Consider the following 22165-nt stretch of genomic DNA (forward strand, 5'->3'; position numbering starts at 1 on the left):
CTTTGTGTGTGATCTATGTAATTCACTGTAAATTGCTAAATTTGATATATTACATCCTATACTATTGAACAAGCAACTTCTGTTTATATGTTTAGATGTTTGTATTTCACCGGATCTCGAAAACGGCTCCAACGATTCTCACGAAATTCAGAACATAGTAGGTTTATAATATAAAGATTCGATTGAACTAGGTCTCATCCCTGGGAAAACTCGCTGAAAGACATTAAAAGGATAATTATCATTCAACCTTGGAAAAACAGCTGATAATAATTATTTCGTCGTCTGTTGGTGATGGAAGTGAGTGAGCGAGTTCATGTGTGTGGGACTGTGTCAAAATTATGACTCAGCTGTTGAACTTTTTTAATCATTCAATCAGGTACTTAGTGCCGGTTGAAAAAAAGCCGGGTTATTTTCATCCTGATTAATTCCAGTAGATCCATCTTTTTGAAATAGTCTTCTTTGATTTGGTTCACGTGAAGCTAATCAGGATTGAAATTTAACCGGCTTTTGTGCAACTGGGCCTTTGTGAGGGAAATTTTTGCATTCCTCTGGGAATTAATCTCAATTTACTGTGATTTGATAGAACATTTCTGTATGAATGTTATTATAATTTCTTCTTTCGTAATACATTTTTATGCTTTTGTACTCCAGAGCGAAGCTCGGTCCCCGATATTGTTCTTATTGTACGGGACATACTTTGATTATTATCCCTCAAGAATCGTCAGGTTTTTATGCCGGACCCGGTATAATAGGGATAATTATGGCTTTTATTCCCTGACAGAAGTTCCACCTCGCCTGAATAGATCATTTAAGCTGTCAATGGGCCTTACAACTTTCATACTTCAGCCGGGACCGACAGTTTAACGTGCCCATCCGATAACACGGGATTGACCAGGTCAAAACCGTTTGGCTTGAGCAGGCTTGAACCGGGGATCTATAGGCTGCCTAACAAGCACTCTATCCACTAGACCACGGATCACTCCTATAATAGTGATTAAAACTACCTACTATTCACTTGTGGAGCGCTTTAGGATTTTTACATTCATTTTCAACCTGAGTGTTGTACTGCTCCACACGTGAGTAGTAGTTCCTAATAACTATTATTTAAAAATTTAAAGGAGACTGTTGTCTCGTCAAAAATGGATGAAAAAATAATTATTAACAAGGAAAGTGAAATAGTTTTTTACATTAAGTTACATACAAGTTTCGTCATGTTGTGTGGCTCAAGACTGGCTGTATACAGATACGTCTACAATGTATTTATTGTAATTGATAACATATTATTACTCACCTCAACCGTAAGACTATTCTGTTGTCTGTCAATATTGCAATTTATCAAAGTAGAATTTGAGCTAGCCGATTTAGTTTCGCCAACTTTATCGACTGTTGAGTTACTGCTGCCGTTGGTATGGTTGCTGGCGAAAGTTACTATGTCATCTGCATCCGACTCAAATGTTGGAGTTTCCATCCTTTTAACATCCGTAGACGTTTCTTCGGTAGTTGGTGGAGGTATTTTGCTCTTCACAGTTGAGTACAACGAGTACAGATCTTTGGAGAGGCTTTGCTGTGAATAGAAAAGCAAAGTGAAAATTTAAATGAAATTCTTGTTATTAATACTTTGCATTTTCAATTAAGTACGAGTATGGATCTTAGGAGAGACTTTGCTGTGAATAGAAGAGCTAATTGAGCATTGTGAATGGAATAAGTGGGTATTTGAATGAAATTTGTATTATTAATTCCTAAAAATCATGTTTTTGGACTCAGGGGACCTTGAAACGTATAGAAAACTTAAAATTAGTCTACCTTTTTTTTGGAAAGCAATACTTTCCTTACCTATGGTAATAGGGCAAGGAAAGTAAAAGTGTCAATACTTTGTAAACAAAATTGAAGAAAGCGAAGTTGTACTTCAGTGAAACAAAAACGACTCAATTTTTTCTAAACTGTACTTACCCCTACTTGCTTTCCGTGTACGGACATTATAATATATATTATTGGATGAACCTTAATAATTTGACAGTGGAAATCACTTTCACACATGCTAAAATATTTTCTCTTCGTAGCAAGTAACTAACACTCAGACCAGCAGTCGTTCAGGGGTCAAGTATACTGAGATCATTTTTTAGGATTATTGATGACATGGAATTTATTTCCTAATAATTGTAGGGGCTAGGAATAAATATATGTTGATGACATGAATACGAAAGGAGAAAGATAGATAGATATACAGTTCCTATCAAGTACTGTGAAGTAAGAAGTTTAAAAGCTTCCGTATAGAATATTATTATGTAAATCAGAAATATAATTATTTCAATGAACATTTACTTCATGGAGGAATAAAGATTTTTTTGTAAAATAGTATATAGATACTATAGTGAGGTCCACGTTATAATGACAGTGGAGAAAGATACGAGAAGAACGTTGCCGATCCTCTGTCTTTTCAATGCCTTCTAAAGACGATAGCTGATCCTCTGTCTTGTCAATGCCTTCTATAGACGGTAGTTGATACAGGTTTATTGATGTAATATTAACCGTTCATTCTTGTTTAAAATAATCAATTATATTTTATTGAGCAAGACATTATATTTTTCAATAATTTCATAATGGATTTTCATAATAATTAAGATGATATATTTTGTTAATTAATTATTACTTCTACATTGTTAAAAGACGATCTGGCAACAGAGAAAAGCGAGAAAGAGATAGCGCTATCCGCTTTGTTGAATGATAGACAAGGATAGCAATACCATTGCTCATTAAACACTGCCTTTATAACGTGGACCTTACTATATTAATAATATTATAGTGTATTTTTTGTATATTGGGATATGAAATCACTACCGAGAGGGTTATGCCATAGAGAAACAATAGCGTAAGTAGATATCCCATGGTATAGGGCATTTATGTCGCAACTTTTACTGTTATCTCAAGCCGATTACTGTTGATTATTGTCGATTTTTACTGTTTTGAGTGGGTAAGAACGGCACAATATGAGAGACTACCAGCGTCATAAAGCTCCACGGGAAAGAAATACGTGGACTATCGGCTTGAGATAACAGTAAAAGTTGCGACATAAACGCCCTATACCATGGAATATCTACTTATGCTATTGTTCCTCTATGGTTATGCTTCTTCAGAACAAACTGCAAATTGTGTTGAATAGTTGCTATTTACAAGTTCATTCACTGTAATAATAATAATATCGAGTGACCTGGCTGGCTCAGGTCTGGTGTCAGAGTTTTCAGGTCGCAACTGATCAATTTCAGGGCCTCTGACATGACCTAACGACTGCTTTCTAGGCAGCCGGGACCGACGGCTTAACGTGTCCATCCGAAACACGAGAGTGGCCCGAGATAAATATCTTGCCCGGGCCGGGATTTGAACCCGGGCCTCTGAATCATAAAGCCAGCATCTGATCCACTCGACTACGGCCACTCCTATTCACTGTAAGATGAGGATGTGAATCTCCAGAGCTCTAAATCAGAAACTTCATTGACAAAACCTTCCTATTCAAATATAAACATGATTGTTGATGACTTACTACGGTGAGATTCACCAACTTTGAATAACTGTCACTATAATAAGCAATAGTGAATGGGAAGCCTGGATGTTTTCATGGGGAATGCTACCAGTTTGAAGTGAATCCAACTACAAGTGATACAGGTACCATTATTAACAAATCTATGATCAAACAAATTCAACTAGCTATCTTATCCACTGATACAACAGACATCTATATAATAAGAGAGAGTAGGGTTGTGTTTGTTCGTGTGTTCGTTTGTTCGCATCAAAACATGTCAACTTGTGGATTGCATACCGGAAAAACGGGAATGATTTAGATCTCCAAATTTTGAACATAGATTCTAAAAATATCAATCTCGTGCACCTGGAAGCCCAAATTTCAATTTTCCTTCTAGATTTTTCAGAATTAATGTTCAAACTTCATTAATAGTACATACGATTTCATAAAAAAATCACCAAATCATATGGTCGGAATTAAAAAATATTATTATACACGTATACAGGTGTCAAAATTTGGTAATAAATGTTCTTGATATGAGATAATAATATGAATGTTCTTGGTAATATAGTGCAATTAGGATTTTAATAGGGGTTACACGGTATTATAGGAGGATATAGTCCTGCACTCTTTCACAATAATTAATTGATAGAAAATTGTAGCTTTCTCAATTCACTGATTGGATAGAATAAGTATTTTTCGCTCACCAACTCGATCGTGGGGCCCCAATTCACTTAATAATTTTATTTCACTTGAAGATCTGGCGTGGAATGGCGTCACCCAGGATTTAGTTTCACAATTCTTCCTCAGGAATAAGCTTATACAAATTGAACTTGCCTTCCAATTTAATTTAAGAGCACAAGACTACAGAGGAGCTACACATTTAACACACTGGATATATTACATTTAACAAGAAGAGAAACCATTTAAACATTAATTTTAATAGGACAAATTAAACGGGTCCTGATAATTCGATTCTCAGAAGGCAAGTGTCTCTTCTTCCCAAAAAGCGGAAATCACCTGGTCTTCTTCTGAGAAGAAGAACCACGTGATTTGGGCAAGAACCAATCCTGTGCCTAATAAGGAAAAGTCCACCAATGGGAATTTTTCCACGCGGTTTTAATATTTAAATTAGACACAGAGGTTCGAAAAACACAGAAAATGACAAAAAATTACGTTAAACGGGAAGACTATAAAATTAAAGCAGATAAACAGAAAATAAACAGGGGTTGCAGAAATGAACAAGCTTGAGTTAGTTTTAAAATGAAAACAGACAATATAGAGATATCACAGTAGCACAGTAGCCGGCAGTATCAACAGCTGACAGATAAGGCTTGTCATCAATTTTGGCGCAATTCACTCTAACCTAATTATTGAAAATAAGGTAGTAAACATTGGTAGGCAGTTGACGAATGACTCTGACAATAAATTGGTAAATTATACGAAATAATACTGTAAGAATTTAATAAAACTATAATTAAATGAGTTTTACATAATTTGACGTGAGTACATTTGATTTATGCCTCAATTATACATTAATTTTAGAAAATATGCTGGCATAGGCTTTGTATCCTGACATAAAGCCCCCAAATTAGAAAGGTTTTAGGCCATTAAAGGCTTTCTAATTTCAATCAAGAAGGGTACAATGACATATGCTAACTTAAAACTACGACTTAGGGTCTATCACAAAAAATTCACAGCCAAACAACAATCTGCACAAAAAAGCATGATGTTACAACAAATATGCATGGCTTTGTGCCGCAGCAGTGGTGCCAGAAACCACAAACTAAGGTCCCGGGATTTTTGCCCAGTCAGACTTACAAAGGAAGTACAGAGGTGGGATAATACCACATGCACAGAATCCAAAAAATCCCTACGGTGAGAGGATGGGTGCACAAGCCCCCCATCACTCCTCACAGAATAAAGAGCAGAGGTGCATGAGTGAAATAGACCTGCATAGAGTGCATAGAAGATGCCAAAATAACAATATCAAAGGGCCATGCCAACAATTAACAATTTTTATCAAAAATTTACAATTTAACATTAATAACAATTTTAATCCAATATTGCAGGTCTGTTAAAATATAACTATACCAAGTTTCATCAAGTATGCCAGCTTACAAAGATTGATAATATCTCTCTGTGATTCAATACATTTAACTAGTCTCCACTTGTTCAATCAAAATTTCTACCCTGTTTATTTTTAAAGCTTGATTCCAAAATTCCCTTCATTTCTCAACATTTCTATACAAAAATACAATAAGTAACATAATATTCAAATTTTCCTATAAATTAGTTGCTGAATGCATGTTTTAGATTTCTGATGCATCATATTTTTTTTTTCAAAATACTAATCACATTATGTGATTACAATAATTTCATTAAGTTAATAACAATAATAACATATAAATTAAGAATTCTAATCTATAGTGAGCTTTCATGCTACAAATATAATATTCAAGATAATTTTATCACCAAATGATAATTAATAGTTAATAGTGCATGTATAATGCAACAGCACAAATGATAACAACAATAATATTTCAAACAAACAATACTAATAATAATGAAGACCATTTAATGGTTGATTTTCAATCACAAAAATATCCTACACCTAAAATTATTAATAAATATCATAGCAGACTATTTTTCTATTTTATCTTCAATTTTTTTTTTTTTTTTTTTTTTTTTTTTTTTTTTTTTAGAGTAAGTTAATAAGCTAATTTTTACAAATTATTTTATATAATTTTTTTTTTTTTTTTTTGTCTGGATAATTCAAAATAACTTTACTTTATATTTTAGAATTAATTTCAAATTTAGTTGTAATTGCGGGTAGGCTTAACTTGCCAGTGAGCAAATCTTTATATTACAATAATAAACAATATAATACAATAAATAAACAACTTGCTTTGAGTTGTGGGTGCTGTGATGATAATGTGAAGATCCAACGATGCGATGTGGAGCAGCTGGTGCGATGTGAAGCAGCTGGACCGATGTGGAGCCGGAGCATCGTGGAGCAGCTGGTGCGATGTGGAGCAGCTGGAACAATGTGGAGCCGGAGCATCGTGGAGCAATGTGAAGCAGCTGGTGTGATGTGGTCAATGTTTGTAGGGCTTGACATTAAGCACATTGGTCCATCCCAAATTTTCATTAGTAGTTGGGTTTTGAAGTAGAACAGTGTTTCGGTTAGAGACCTTCTTTACAAGGTAGGGACCCGTGAATAAGTGAAAAAATTTCTTTGTTAATTTTCCAAGAGCATCAGATGACCAGTGTGTTTTCAGCAATACCTCCTGTCCGACTTCATACTTGTGAGACTTGATACGCCGATCATGGTACTTTTTCCGGCTTGCTGCAGCTCTAGCAAGATTCTGCCGGATTAGTTGCACAGTAGGTATTGGTGATGTAGTGGTCTCATTGGGAAAAGAAACTAGTTCTTTCAAGAAGTTGTTACTTTTGGTTTTGAAAATTGCTTCATGGGGGGTGCATCCCGTCACATCACTGTACGAGTGATTAAGGCAGTACTCCAGAAATGGTAAATATTTTACCCAATGTTGATGAGCTGTTTTGCAGTATGCTCGCATGAACCGTGAAATTTCTGACATCTTACGCTCAACTGGATTACCACTGGGGCTGTAGCTGGATGTAAATGATAATTCAATCCCCTCTCTTTCCAGAATTTCTCGCCATTTGTTACTGCGAAAGTAGGTGGCATTGTCAGCCAGTACCTTGTGAGGTTTACCAACTCTGTCCATCCACCCCTGAGTTATGCACTGAGCCAATTTCTCTCCCGTAATCTTGCCAATAGCAAAGAACATTGTATACTTTGAGAAGACATCTTTTACAACAAACACAAATCTCTTCTGTCCTATGCCACGTGGTAGAGGGCCATAGATGTCTGTGGAGAGTAGATCTAGTGGATTCTCTGGCAGGATGGGTAGCATTTCACCTCGGAGACGTGCATGTTCATGTTTTGTTTTCTGGCATGTATCACAAGAAGTAGTTACACGGGTGACTCGACGATGCATGTTGTTGAAGACACAAACATCCTTAAGAGCCTTCAAAATCTTCTTAGCTCCAAAATGCCCTAGTCGCTCATGCATTTCTTTGATGACATCTTCAGCTAATTCTTCTGGCACTGCCACCTTCCAGTTGAAGGAGTCTGGTTGAGACCGATGGAATAATACATCTTGGTGAAGCTTGTAGAATGCAAAATGCCCATGGTTAGTGTTGGGATGATCCTTCAACTGTCTGTAGATATCGGCCATCTTTCTATCTTTAGCCTGAGCCTCCTGCAGTTTCTGGAGAGACAGAAGTGGAATATCCTCTATTGGTTGTATTCCTTTTGGGAAAGGCACGCTTTGATGAGGATTCAACAGGTAGCAGGTAAATGTTTGCTCATTCTGGTAGGTGGTATCCACTTCTCTTGATAGGAAATCTGCAGTTTGGTTGTATTTTCCAGGAAGGTGTGTCATCTCGATATTGAACTCCTGCAAGGCTAGGAACCATCGGGATAGACGATTATTGGTGAGTTTTGCTGTTTTGAAGAAGGTCAAGGCACGATGATCTGTGTTGATGTAGATTTGGTGACCCAGCAGCAAGGTTCGGTATTTGAGGCATACAAGAACTATACTGAGAAGTTCCTTCTCTGTCACAGAATAACGCCTTTGTGCCTGGTTCAAGGTTTTACTAAAAAATGCAATAACACCTTTGTTTCCTTCTGAATCCAACTGAAAAATCTCGGCTCCTACTGCGTAATGTGATGCATCCACATTGATATGAAATGGCTCACTCATATCAGGGTGTTTCAACATAACAGTATTTAGAAATTGCTTTTTTATTTCTTTAAAGATTTGTTCCTCATTTACTCCCCATTTCCAGGGCTTGGATGCAGATAACACATGGCTTAGCTGTGCCGTATAATGTGACAACTGTTGACTGAATCTGCGATAAAATTGCAGGAATCCCAGAAACTTTTGCAGCTGTCTACGATTATTAGGCGAGGGAAAGTCTTCAAGAGCCTTCAGTTTATCTTCATCCTGGATGATGCCTTCAGGTGTAATGATGTGACCCAAAAACTTGACTCTTTCTTTGAACAGATCACATTTGGAGGGTCGAAGGGTCATGCCACACTTGATGAGCCTCTGGAAGACAATGTTGAGATGTTCGCAATGTTCCTCAATGTTTTGGGATGAAATGATGCCATCATCGACATATAGGGTACAGAATTCGGTTATATCTTCTCCAACGGCACTCCTCAAACATTTTATAAATAATGCCATTGCATTGCGGATCCCAAATGCTAGTCTTGTGAAGCGTAGGTTGCGCCCATTATAGATGAAAGACAAGTAGTCTCTTGACTCTGGTTCTACCTCAAGCTGCCAATACCCACTGGAGAGATCTACTGTTGAATAAATTTTCTTCTCATGAAAGGTCTGAAGCAGATGATCAATTTGAGCAGGACTTTCGCGATCATTCTCCAATACACTGTTGAGGGCCCTGGCATCAAGACAAAGGCGTACCGACCCATCCTTTTTGGAGACGCAGACTAGAGGAAGACTATATGGTGAAGTGGATGGTTCAATGATTCCCATATCTTCCATGCGTTGGATCTCCTTGTCAGCTGCCAGTCGCTTGGCAAATGGTATTGGGTAGGATTTGTGGAAGTACATCTTATGAGGCTTCACCTCCAACTTGCAGGTAAAGTGGGTAGCTTTCCCAGGTAACTCGGAAAAAACTTGACGATTTCTCTGTAGTACAGCCAGAACTTTCTCCTTCAAATCTGGAGACCAGGTAGGTTGTTGTTGCATATTTTCTAGTAGAATGGAGAAATGTTTGTCGGTTTCATCAATTACTCTTGCCTTCTTATCGCTCATGAGCATGTTGAATTCACACATTTTCTCTTCAACTTCATGCATACTAGCACTACGAGGAACAAAGTCACTGGTAACCTGAGTCCAGAATGTTGTCTTAACTTCGCCGCTATGTGATTCTAACAGTAAGGGAACAGTCACTGAAACTTCCTCTTCCTCATTGTGGTGAATGGTAATACACATACGCTTCAAGTTGATGATGCATTGGAAATATTTCAAGAAGTCTGTCCCAATAATTAAGAGCGGACATTTTACTGGTAGAACAAGAAAGGCATGTGGAAAGGAAATGCCATCTATTTCAACATCCAACAGGCATTGGGTTGATGCTCTGATACGCTTTCCTTGACTGATGCCTCTAATAAATGTAGTAGTAAGTGGTAAGAGAGGTACTTGTGTCAGACTCTGTATTTGTGCAAAGAAATCTCCTTGAATAAGACAACACTGTGATCCGGTGTCTATCATAGCTCTACATTTCAGACCATACAATTCTATATCCAGATAGGCTTGATATTGTCCATGGTTATCCTTATGGACCTGTGGAGCTTCATCATCTAACAAATCATCTATGACATCCTCTCGGAAAATGGTGTAACTTTCGAGAATAATGGGTGAAGATATTGGATTTAAATTGGAGTTGTCTTTATTTTTGAATTCATTTGTAAAGACCAATTCAGTAGGTCTCGCCTTCCTGTTATTAACACTTGGATGGGGAACTCTATCAGCTTCGGGAGGCAGAACCCGCAAACCATCACTACTAGTAGCCTCGTGGGGCAGAACCCGCAAACTGTCACTACTAGCTGACGCAATACGAGCAGGCAGATTTTTCTCTTCTTCATGACTGGATTTACCGCTGTCACGTGGTTGGGAGCAGTGTGAATTTTTTCCGCCAGACTGCAGCACCTCACGGTCGGTTACTCCTACGATTGGAATAACTTTTTTTCTGACTGTCTCGTTTTTATGATGATTGATGCCAGAGACAGTCGAAACTGGTTGTCAATTATTGTTATTACGACGCTGAGAATTATTTCCCTTCTGATTATTAGAATGGAACTGCTTTTTGTTGGACTGAGATTGTTGGTTGGGCGACGAACTGGTTGTTGATACAGATGGCTGCGGTTGAGTGACATCATCGCTTCTGTTTATGTTTTGTTCTGGAGTTGTAGTTGAGTCGACTGATTTATTTGGAATAAATGAACTTCCCTCATTATAATTTCTCCGATGATTATCTCCAAATCCACGGCTATTATTTTGAGGTCGACTCGGTTGACTGCCTCGATTATAATTACGATGAGGAGTTTCAACTTCATTCACGACAACACCTAACTTCTCATCCTTCTGATGGTTTGTTTTGAAATTCCGTGAACCAAATTTATCGTCTACACTCTGTACTCGACTCAAACAAGCCTCAAACTTGTCATAGGATTCAAAACTTTGCGAGCTTAATGCCGTCTGAATGGAATAAGGTAACTTCCCAATTAATATTTCGATCAAATTTCCATTCTCGATTGGATTATCCATCAGATTGTTCAAATAGCGAATGTGGGCTGAAAAGGCACTCATGGACAGCCCCGTATTCTGCTTGTCATATCTGCATGTAATGATGTGAGACAATAAATTTCTCTGTCTTGCAGGAGACCAAAAAGTAGCTAAGAAGTTGTCAATAAAATCCTTTAACGAGTTGAATTCAGTAATGCGACTTCTGAAGTGTATCAGTGGTTCTTTCTGTAGACATAGTAAAAGATGCATTCTCCACGTAATCCATGGTATAGTAGTAACGGAATCAATAGCCTGCAAATGCTGAATGAATGCCCGTGGTTGAATGGTGCACTCAGTATCATCAAATATTGGTAAAGATGACAAGATTTGTCCAGTATTATTATTATTACCACCAGAAACGTTAGCCAAACTATTCTTTATTTGTAGACACTCGGCTTTAGTTTGATCTAGCTGAGTTTTCAATCCCTTAATTACTTCGGGATTTAAAGTTTCAGCTGAATTCTGTGTGACATCTGCTCTCAGCTGGTTTATTTGGGCCGTGTGATTTGTTTGCTGAGCCTCCAATTCACCTAACCTCACATCATTCTGAGCTAGCTTAGCATTGGCCTGGGTAATCTTGCTCTCCAATTCACCATTTGCTTCAGTATTTTCCCGGTGTTGGTTTAGAATTCTTTCACCAAATTCACTTCTCACCGTTTGTATTTGTTCATTTGTATAATTCTTAGCTTCAATTTGTTTTTCATCCATTTTTCGATGTAAATCCTCAACGTTACTTTTGAGTTGCAAAAAGTTTGCGGTCATTTCTTCCACTTTCTTGTCCAATCTATTACTGGTTTCTTCTATTTTCTTGTCCAAACTATTACTTGTTTCTCCTATTTTCTTGTCCAATCTATTGCCGGTTTCTTCTAATTTCTTTTCTATTCCAGCAGCAGTGGTCTTGAAAACTTCAAGTATGGTTTCGATCGTCCCAGGTGGTAGATATGGCAGCCCCTGCGGCTGTTTGGTCTCTAACTCAGCAGCAACGACATCATTGGAAGACGTTTGACGATCTACCTCGCGCCGATCGACGTTGGCGATTGGTGATGATTGCACCGAATTAAGTATTGGCTGACTTTCCTCTAGCTGAGTCGATGACAAACGCTCTCGAATGCCGCGCTCAAAGTCAACTGAAGTCGCGCTGGTTGCCGGTTCTGGAGGAGCTTCGGGTGAGACAGGATCTGCCGGTGTAAACAATGTGGTAGACCCATCCAGTTCCGTGGCGAGGTTTGCCATGATTCTCCCAAAAAGTGAAGTGTAGACGAAATCCAATAAGTGAAAAATAGTGAGTGAATGATAGTGGTGCGCGCAAATTGGAATAACAGAATCAGGTCAGTGCAAATTATCTTGTAGTTCTGAAGAATTAATACCGCTGACTAATTCCCACAACTTCAAAGCAAGACAAAATTGCGACAATAATACGTTTTAGAATACAATAATACTCTACAATATAATATACCGTAATGATCAACATAAAATTCAACACAATCAAAATAATATCCAGTGTATGAACAATCACAAATTAATAAATAAATCGACTACCTCAAGCTTGTTCATTTCAGGGATTAATACATCAGAGTAACACCGTGTAGCCCCCATTAGTGCAACAAAAAATACCTGCTCAATTCGATCAATAATTATTAAGAAATAAAATTGAACAACAATATTGAACAGAGTATTGATGGCTAGGCGACCCACGACTCCACTGAAAAGAAATATTTATATTTCTGCTCCCTCTCAAGCGTAGATAAGTCGATCTCTGAAATAAATTTATGATTATTAAGATGAAATAAGCTCCCTCTCCTTCACCGTCTTGTGTTCGGGCGCCAATCTTGTGGATTCGCAAGAGCCTCTGGACGCTTAACACCTGTAATTCGGATAAAAAATCAGCCGGCAGAGCTGCCTACACCCGTCCAGAATATCCTACAATTCCACAAGAAATAATATTTCCGCCGTACTCTGATATAAACTGCCTGAGAATCAGGCGTGATAGCCTACCAATATCTCCAGGCAATTCAAACCCGAGCACAGCGAATGTAATTTATTTCTTATGAATAACAAGTAAATTCAATATTGATATTCCAATACCTGAAATAATTCCTACAGAGGAAAACCAATATGGTAATTATAGACCGAACTGAGCAGGATCTAATTAGAGAAATTACTGAAACTGGTTAACAATTATGCAAATTTATTGATGAATTATAATCGTTAAGAATCAAATAATAATAATTAATTAAATAATTGACAAATTGGAATAATAGAGTTTTCAAAATTTGGTAATAAATGTTCTTGATATGAGATAATAATATGAATATTCTTGGTAATATAGTGCAAATTTGGATTTTAATAGGGGTTACACGGTATTATAGAAGGATATAGTCCTGCACTCTTTCACAATAATTAATTGATAGAAAATTGTAGCTTTCTCAATTCACTGATTGGATAGAATAAGTATTTTTCGCTCACCAACTCGATCGTGGGGCCCCAATTCACTTAATAATTTTATTTCACTTGAAGATCTGGCGTGGAATGGCGACACCCAGGATTTAGTTTCACAATTCTTCCTCAGGAATAAGCTTATACAAATTGAACTTGCCTTCCAATTTAATTTAAGAGCACAAGACTACAGAGGAGCTACACATTTAACACACTGGATATATTACATTTAACAAGAAGAGAAACCATTTAAACATTAATTTTAATAGGACAAATTAAACGGGTCCTGATAATTCGATTCTCAGAAGGCAAGTGTCTCTTCCTCCCAAAAAGCGGAAATCACCTGGTCTTCTTCTGAGAAGAAGAACCACGTGATTTGGGCAAGAACCAATCCTGTGCCTAATAAGGAAAAGTCCACCAATGGGAATTTTTCCACGCGGTTTTAATATTTAAATTAGACACAGAGGTTCGAAAAACACAGAAAATGACAAAAAATTACGTTAAACGGGAAGACTATAAAATTGAAGCAGATAAACAGAAAATAAACAGGGGTTGCAGAAATGAACAAGCTTGAGTTAGTTTTAAAATGAAAACAGACAATATAGAGATATCACAGTAGCACAGTAGCCGGCAGTATCAACAGCTGACAGATAAGGCTTGTCAACAATTTTGGCGCAATTCACTCTAACCTAATTATTGAAAATAAGGTAGTAAGTAAACATTGGTAGGCAGTTGACGAATGACTCTGACAATAAATTGGTAAATTATACGAAATAATACTATAAGAATTTAATAAAACTATAATTAAATGAGTTTTACATAATTTGACGTGAGTACATTTGATTTATGCCTCATTTATACATTAATTTTAGAAAATATGCTGGCATAGGCTTTGTATCCTGACACTATCTATCTATCATCTTCTATACTATAATAGAGGAAAGAACTGGCTTAAAGACGTATACACGTGTAGAGGATAGGGAAATTATGTTTGACGCATCATCACGTCTGAACTACTGGACTGATTTACTTGAAATGCTGCTTATAAATTCTTAATCAACCGAGGATTCTTATAGGCCTATTTTCTATTCTTCTGGATTTCATCACGTCAAGTTTTAAAATAGACCCTTGCGAAGCACGGGTTACCTGATAGTATTTAAGATAAGATTGCTAAATTATTAAAAAGTGATTTATATTGATTGAAATAGATAATATTATCACAGAGAAAGAATAGCTTGAGTGGATATCCCCTGTCGATTCTTTCTGTTTTGTTGGGGTGAGAGTGTATGAACGGTACAATATAAGAGAATACAAGCATCAGACAGCTTCACGGGAAAGAACTACGTGGACTATCGGCTTGAGATAACAGTAAAAGTTGCGACATAAACGCCCTATACCATGGGATATCTACTTATGCTACTGTTTATCTAAGATAATATCTACTCACGTGGAATTCTTTAATGAAGTTACTCAATGATATAACATCGGTCGGTGCATCCTCATTCTTCTCCTCGATAATTTCCTGTTTGGGCGGATCGACTGGTGCCAGTTCTTCGAATTGAGGTCCATATTCAACTCCAAAAGCTGGTTCAATTCCAACTGAAAAAAGGTAATCAATTAGGAATATACTGAATTGACCAAATAAACTTAAATTACTTAATTTGAGTTTACTGTATTTTGAGTTTTTGGTCGTTACAGGACATGATAGAATGCAATAATTCAGAAGTTATAAAATGATTGACAGTAAACAGCAGCTAGTTATTATATGAGTCCTCCTCATAACAAGTAAGGTTCTTCTTCTGCTTGTTCTTCTTCTGCTTGTTCTTCTTATCCTTCTTCTTCTTCTTCTTCTTCTTCTTCCATATGCCGGTTCCGCGACGGAGATTGGCGATCATCAATGCAATCTGGATTCTACCGACTCCAGCTCGGAACAGGGATGTTGAATCAATGTTTAACCACTCTCTAAAGTACTTTTTATCAGGATGATTTCCTCATTCCAGGCCGGCGTCTTCCTTCAATCTTGCCCTCCATGATCGACTGCAGGAATCTGTACTTTTCATTGCGCATCACATGCCCAATATACCAAAGCTTCTGAATTGGGACGACAGTGGAGGTTGTTTAGTGTATTAAGAGCCAGAAGCTTCGGTATTTTGGAAGTAAGGTTGAAGCTTCAAATGTTCACTGTTTTGAAACATTCTTGTATCATAGCACAGTCATGCAGTAATCATTTGTTACATACATTTACAATGTGTTACAAGGCGCTAGGACAAAAAGGGATTCCAAATACTTATTGTATTGTTATTCATAATACTCATTGTGATGTTATTTAACTCTATCTATAATCCTATAAATGAAGGAATTAGTTTATACAAGGTGCGCCAGAGAAACTTACTTATTTGAAAGGTCAATAAAAATAAAAGTAGCCTACTTTAGTTGTTTTATATGAGAATACAATATCCCTATTTTTTCATGCAGTCCTGAAAATGATATCGGATCAATGGTGACACCCATTGTGCATACACTAATGAAGTCGATTTTTGAAATTTGAAGGCTTAAAATTTAATTCTCGAAAGACGAGTTGGCACAGCACGACAGGACAGCATGAAGCTCTCCGACTGATTAGGTTGACGTATAATAAAAGATCATGCATTTTCAATAGTCATTGGTAGTCTTTGACTGATTGGGTTGGCGTAACGAGAATTAGCCAATCGGAGAGCTTCCTGTCCTGACGAGCCGTGTCCACTCGTCTGAAAAAACGTCTCAGTCCTGGCTGTGGTATTTCATCAATTTATTTGAAGATGAAAGCTGGGATCTAGATGAATTCTAAAGGTTCTCACTTGTTACTACGATAAAGTTTGTTTCTAATTTCAAATAGAAGAAATCTCGCACCCAAGGAGAGAGCTGTATGAGGGTAGTTCTTGACACAATATTATTCCATTCAAGATAGGATGTCCTATTTGAATGGAAATAGGTTCCATTCAAATGGAAGGTTCCTTCGATGCAAATTTACTTTTTGTGTAGTTGAGAAGTTGATATTGTGGTAATTATTCACATTGAATGAAAAAGACTAAGAAATTGTCAAAAAACCACAGATTTATTGATACTTAGAAAGACTGGTTTCGGTTATTACACAATTGTCAATCTCTGATAAACAGAGTTTATATGTGTATGTTTATCTGTGTTTTTGAAAATTTCTTAGTCTTTTTCATTCAAGATGCAAATTTAAAGGTTCCTTCGATGCGAATTAAATTTAATTAAGTTTGAAACGTATATTCTTTTTGTATACTGTCAAAATAATAATGCTTCTAAGAAGGTAGAAAGTTACCTATTTATTTAAACAAATTTATTTATTGAATTCAAATTTATTCTATTACCTACCATGTGAGTTGAAATATTGTCTCATGTTATATCGAGTATGTTTTTCTGACACAGATTTATTTAAAAGGTTTCTGATTTCTGAATTATTTTTGTAATGGCTAATTTTCAATTGCTTATTTGCTTTTTTGACATGTCTTCGTGGGTTTTCATCACATTATGGACTTGAAAATACTTTATAAATAGAACAAAAACCATACTCACATGCAATTGAGATTGACAGGCAAATTATAAATGTAGTCTTGATGTTCTTCATATTTCACCAGAAACAGTTTCAAGGAGGGAATTGCATGCCTGGAAAACATTTTTATATAAATGAAAACAATAACCATACTCGTGATTATGACCTAGGCATTCCTAGATAGGTAGATATCATGTGATAAGCAAATAGTTCACTGTATAAAATCACTTCACTCGTATTGGCTACTTTGTTAAAATTAATAAAAACATGAAGTAACCTTTTAATTAAACTTGAAAATGGCCAAAGTAGGCCAAAACTAGTTGTTGAAATGTTTTAGTTTTAAATAAAAAGGATACTTCATGTTTTTATTAATTTCACTGTATAAATATAACACTTTGACTGATTGTCGTCGACATTTTTTTTGCGGAGGAACATGCCCACATGATCTCTAAACGTGCATGAGTAATGTTGGCCACATTACCCACGTACAAACCTAGAGATCATGCTTATGATGAGGAGAAAGATTAGCTCTAGGTGGGCTCCGAATCATTGGAAAGCAATAGTTAAACTCATAAACATTATTTAGAGGAGTCTGCTGTACAAGTGGTAACCCTTAAAACGGGAGAAGCTGGCCTATGATTAACTTATCTATGCGATAGCTCAGTGCGATCACGTAGCCAACCCCTTTCTCAAATATAATTGCAAAAAAGAAACTCAATACACAGCCACAAGATTGACAAGAATCGGTAGTGTTTACAATAGTGAGCAGTATTTACATTTTCTTTCATCCAATAAAGTAAGAACAAGACAGTATTTTGCCTTTGAATTGAACATCTGGAAATATTGGTATATTTAATATGCCGTTCATATATTAAATTGAATAACTAAACTATAAATAATACATTTCTATATAAGCCTATATTATTGCAAAATAAATATTGTTCGAGCTTCCAACAATTTACTCCTCTCTTCTTACTATTTTCCTAAAGAATAAACACCTAATTGAGGATCCAAATGGAGAGGTGCCAGGGACACTGCTTGGCCGCCGGCAGTGGTGCTCTTTGAACAGGTTCCGGACATCTACTGGAAGATGCGCCCAGTCTCTTGCCTTATGGGGCTTTACAACTGACCCATACTGTGAATGTGGCGAGATACAAACAATGGAGCACTTGTTTTCTCCAAGCCTCCAGTTTCTTAAATGCCCTCTCTCGCAATCCAGTGAGAAATACTTGGCAGTATCTTCAGACAGATTGGTCCTCGTGACCTATATGAGTTTTACTCATGGTTTTGTAGGTCCTTTCGCTGAGGGAGGGGTCGCCAAATTGCTTATAGGGCGCCTGGACACCCTCGACTCAGTCTCTTGACCCACATTTCTGCCTGGAGTGTCACCCATCTCTGGTCTCTTCGGTTTTTTATCCCTCCGAAACTTTGCAGGGTCAGAAGCCTCATCTTTCCCAAGAAGTTTTGCCTAAATGGCCGCCTTTCTTTGAGCAGTGGAGAGGTTTGGTCTCTCCACCCGCAAACTGCTCGGTAGTTCTATTGCATCCTCAGGTATTCCTGCAGATTCTTGCTTTTCTGGACTTCTGAGAGGCTCATCCTCCCTCTCCAGTTGGGATGGTGTGATTGAGCTAATGTCATCCATGTCGTTATCAGTAGAAGCCTACTCAATGTTGATAGCTTCTACAGAAGAGTGCAGTGGAACCTCCTGTGCTCCTGAAGCACCCATTTCAGAGTGAAAAACCTGCACTGATGGGGCAGATCCCGATGGTTTTGAAGGCAAGGCAACTTCCGGTCACCTTGGGGTTTGGTTTGCTCATGTGGTTCCCACGAACAGCTAGGGAAATGGAGTCGTCCCAGATAGAGTCCCGCATGTCCAGGCAAGGCTAAATACTACAGGAAGGCGCCTGGAATCCTGCAGGCACCGTTAGAGACACTATACAGAAGCACCACCCTTCAGCACGGTCCACATCACACATTGGGTTGGCCTAAGAAGAAGTAAGAATATGGCCAAGGAAGGCAAACGGATATAAAGAGAAAGAAAGAATGGCACAAAGTCAATAGAAAATGCCCCATTCTAGAAATGAAAAGTTCCAAAGCATATTAAGAAGGGTTTTGGAAGAAGGGCTAGTCGCCTTTTACATCAGGGATTCTGTGAGTACCTATATATTCTGGTATATTCAACGAGTTTTTGAGTACAATGTTCGACTTAGAGCTCCCCCAACCAACAGGGGGCTAGCTAACCTGAACCTAACCAATTCTTCAATGATGAAATGAACATTAGGGCCACTCCCGTGTTTCAGTTGGACACATCAAGTCGTCAATCCCGTCGTTAGGTCATATCATAGGCCCTGAAAACTCTGACACCGGACCTGCCAGGCAACTTGCTTTTTATTATTAACATTGTAAACAAGAGAGAAATAATCAATGAGAAATCTCAGGCTACGCAAAACTTGACTATATCCTACACATTATCCTGTATGCGCTGTGTCAATAGTCAATCAATGATAACTAGTATAATACAAAAACAACGAACACTGAAAATGAAAAATGATAAAATGTAGGCTAGGATATTCATGTATTTTTAGACATTTAATTTGTTTTTTACTTCTCACTTTTTAGAAATTGAATAGAATTGTGGACTGCATTAATGTTAGTTGTTAGGCTTTCTGCCAAACTATTATTTAGTTCAAAATATTTTATATTTTAGAAAAAGTATAATTCTTTTAGGTTATGTTGAAAAAATTAATTTAAAATACTCACTTCTTCAGCCATTTGCAAGCAAGAATAAGGAAATATAATATCAATAACAGGTAGCCTATAAAAAGTCCTATTGATATTAAAAAATTGAAATATTAATTCAAGTGAAACAGTGTTGTTGAAATCGTAAAATTAATGAATGACAAAAAAAACTTTTCATGGCGCTGCCACACTCTTGCCAAGTGCATACAAAAATGTCGACAAGCACAAAAGTGTGGATGGTTTTTAGGCCGTCGTATGCTGACGCACACGAGGCAGCACACGAAGCACAGCACATTGCAGGAAACTGTGCCACAGTCACAGAGAAGGGACTTCTCTTCTCTGTGGCCACAGTATACATATATATACATACCTATTCTGTGACTGTGCATCCCCACTGAGAAGAAAGTGTTCCTTCCACTTTGTGGCATACCAACGGCGCCGCGTATGCGGGGGTTAGCCCCCGGACCACCCTTTTTTCTGGCTATAAGCTGGTCTTGCCTCCGCTCGGAAAAAAATCGTAGCGATGGCCAATGAGGGCCAGCGTTGGCAAACCTCTCATTCACACATTGGCGCTGGCTGACATTGGCCTTTGCTGGACCAATATGAATATCCGGCATGACTTTTGTTTGCACTTTTGCCATTGAGCGTCTTCAGGGATACACTGCTCCAATGACTCAAGCTAGGCGACCCGCGTTTCATGGGAGCTTTTGACAGTTCATCACCCGGTCGCCATCTTTGATTTTTCTCGCCCGGGTCAGGAATCGTGACCAATACCACAGAGGAAAGAAACACTACTTCGTATGCTTATTCCGTGCCAATACCATCTACAATACTCAGAACTTTGCAGACTTTGACACTTTCATGTGTTTTGTAATAGAGATTTTGCTATGGCAGTCGAAAATATTCATAAATATTAATCATGATCTCTTTATGTCATTGTCACAATCACTATTCAATAAAGAAACTAGTTTCGGTTGTTACACTATTTTATCAATCAATAATTAACTCACTTGAGATTGATAATCTCTATAATTCTTAGATTACTGTAGTGTAACAACCAAAATCAGTTTCTGAATTTTAGAGAACTGTAATATTGAATAAAAACAATTAAAAAACTCAATATTTATTTACAAAACAGAAAATACAATAAGTAAATTACAATGCAGTAAATACACATATTACAATAAATAAGTACTTTCTAGAATCTAGATATTCCATTTAATATTCTAATATGAAGATTTATTTTCCTCTGTTGCTCCTGATGTTCAATCAATTTATCCGCCATTAAAATGTCAACTAATTGACCCAATAATTGATATTGGAAAACATCAATATGTTAGGATATCATTCAAATATGATTAAATTTAATGAGTGTACATGTCGTGGTTTCTGCAAATCAGATGGCAACTTGGAAATCGATTCCTCGCTTCGCTCGCCATATCCGTCTAGCCAGGGGGCTCCGCCCCCTGGACCCCCAACTGGATCGTCCAAGAATGAGATCAGCAGGCTGGCTTCGCTCGCCTGCATTTTTTCATTTTTATCATATTATATTAGGACAATCCAGTCGGGGGTCCAGACTAAACGTCTGGCTAAACAGATATGGCGAGCGAAGCGAGCCTGACGGCTAGTAATATAATATTCCCAGGATTGAAGTAGCAGTGCCCAATCAATTTTTCCGCGATAAATGCATTTAAATCTTCAACTTGGTGCCAACCTAACAAAATCAACTCAACTTAATGCCAACCTGACAAAATTATTAATTTAGTTGCCAGTTAACAACTGTTTCGAAGAGGTACTCTATCTAGATTATAGTTCTATAGTAACATATGATATGGAAATTTCAATTCTAATTAAGAGATTGGGAGAAGAAGAATATACATGCTAAAAGACGAACTTTAAACCCTCAAAACAACCCTTAGAGTTGAAATATTGCCAAAAGATTTCTTAGTGCGCCTCTAAAGGGCCAACTGAACATACCTACCAAATAAGAACATTTTTGGTCCGGTAGATTTTTAGTTATGCGAGTGAGTGAGTGAGTGAGTGCCATTTCGCTTTTATATATATATAGATAATAATACAGGTAAATGATAAATAGATGGAAGATTCTTAGAGGGCACACTCCCCTTAATTGTGGGCACCACTCATTGATTTGGCTCTAGATCCGAATGCAGCTTCCCTGACAGATACCATGGCTTGCTCCACATTGGCTGGAATATCTTGTGAAAGTATCTCAACCTTGATAACATGCGGTAATTATCATTTACCTGTATATATTATAATTACGAAATGGATGATTTTGTTTTGGAAAAGTTAATCCTCGTATCTTTCCAACATGTATATTTTCTTTATAAAAAATGAAGTTAGGTATCAAAAGTTTTCTGTGGCTGAAACCAATACCTACTATTATTTCTATGAGTAACAGTTGGTATTGCTGAAACTCATCGAATCCCATTAGATTTTAATGTACTAAGTATACATCAATTGAAAATATACTGTGATTCTCACTATATT

The 22165-nt window shown here is 37.2% G+C and overlaps 1 protein-coding gene across 1 annotated transcript in view; it reads right to left on the bottom strand.

Annotated features, from left to right (window-relative positions):
• LOC120348852 (thioredoxin domain-containing protein 15-like) overlaps nucleotides 1-19878 on the bottom strand; it is a 31967-nt gene extending 12089 nt beyond the window's left edge. Inside the window, exons 1-4 of the mRNA XM_039428528.1 lie at nucleotides 19676-19878; nucleotides 16939-17028; nucleotides 14807-14958; nucleotides 1292-1564 (exon numbers count right to left, since the gene is read on the bottom strand). Of these exons, the coding sequence (XP_039284462.1) occupies nucleotides 1292-1564; nucleotides 14807-14958; nucleotides 16939-16990 (477 nt within the window). The 5' untranslated portion in view covers nucleotides 16991-17028; nucleotides 19676-19878. The remainder of the gene's footprint in view (nucleotides 1-1291; nucleotides 1565-14806; nucleotides 14959-16938; nucleotides 17029-19675) is intronic.
• Between the last annotated feature and the right edge of the window lie 2287 nt (nucleotides 19879-22165).

Source organism: Nilaparvata lugens, chromosome 1 (assembly GCF_014356525.2).
Source record: "Nilaparvata lugens isolate BPH chromosome 1, ASM1435652v1, whole genome shotgun sequence".
NCBI classification, from domain to species: Eukaryota; Metazoa; Arthropoda; class Insecta; order Hemiptera; family Delphacidae; genus Nilaparvata; species Nilaparvata lugens.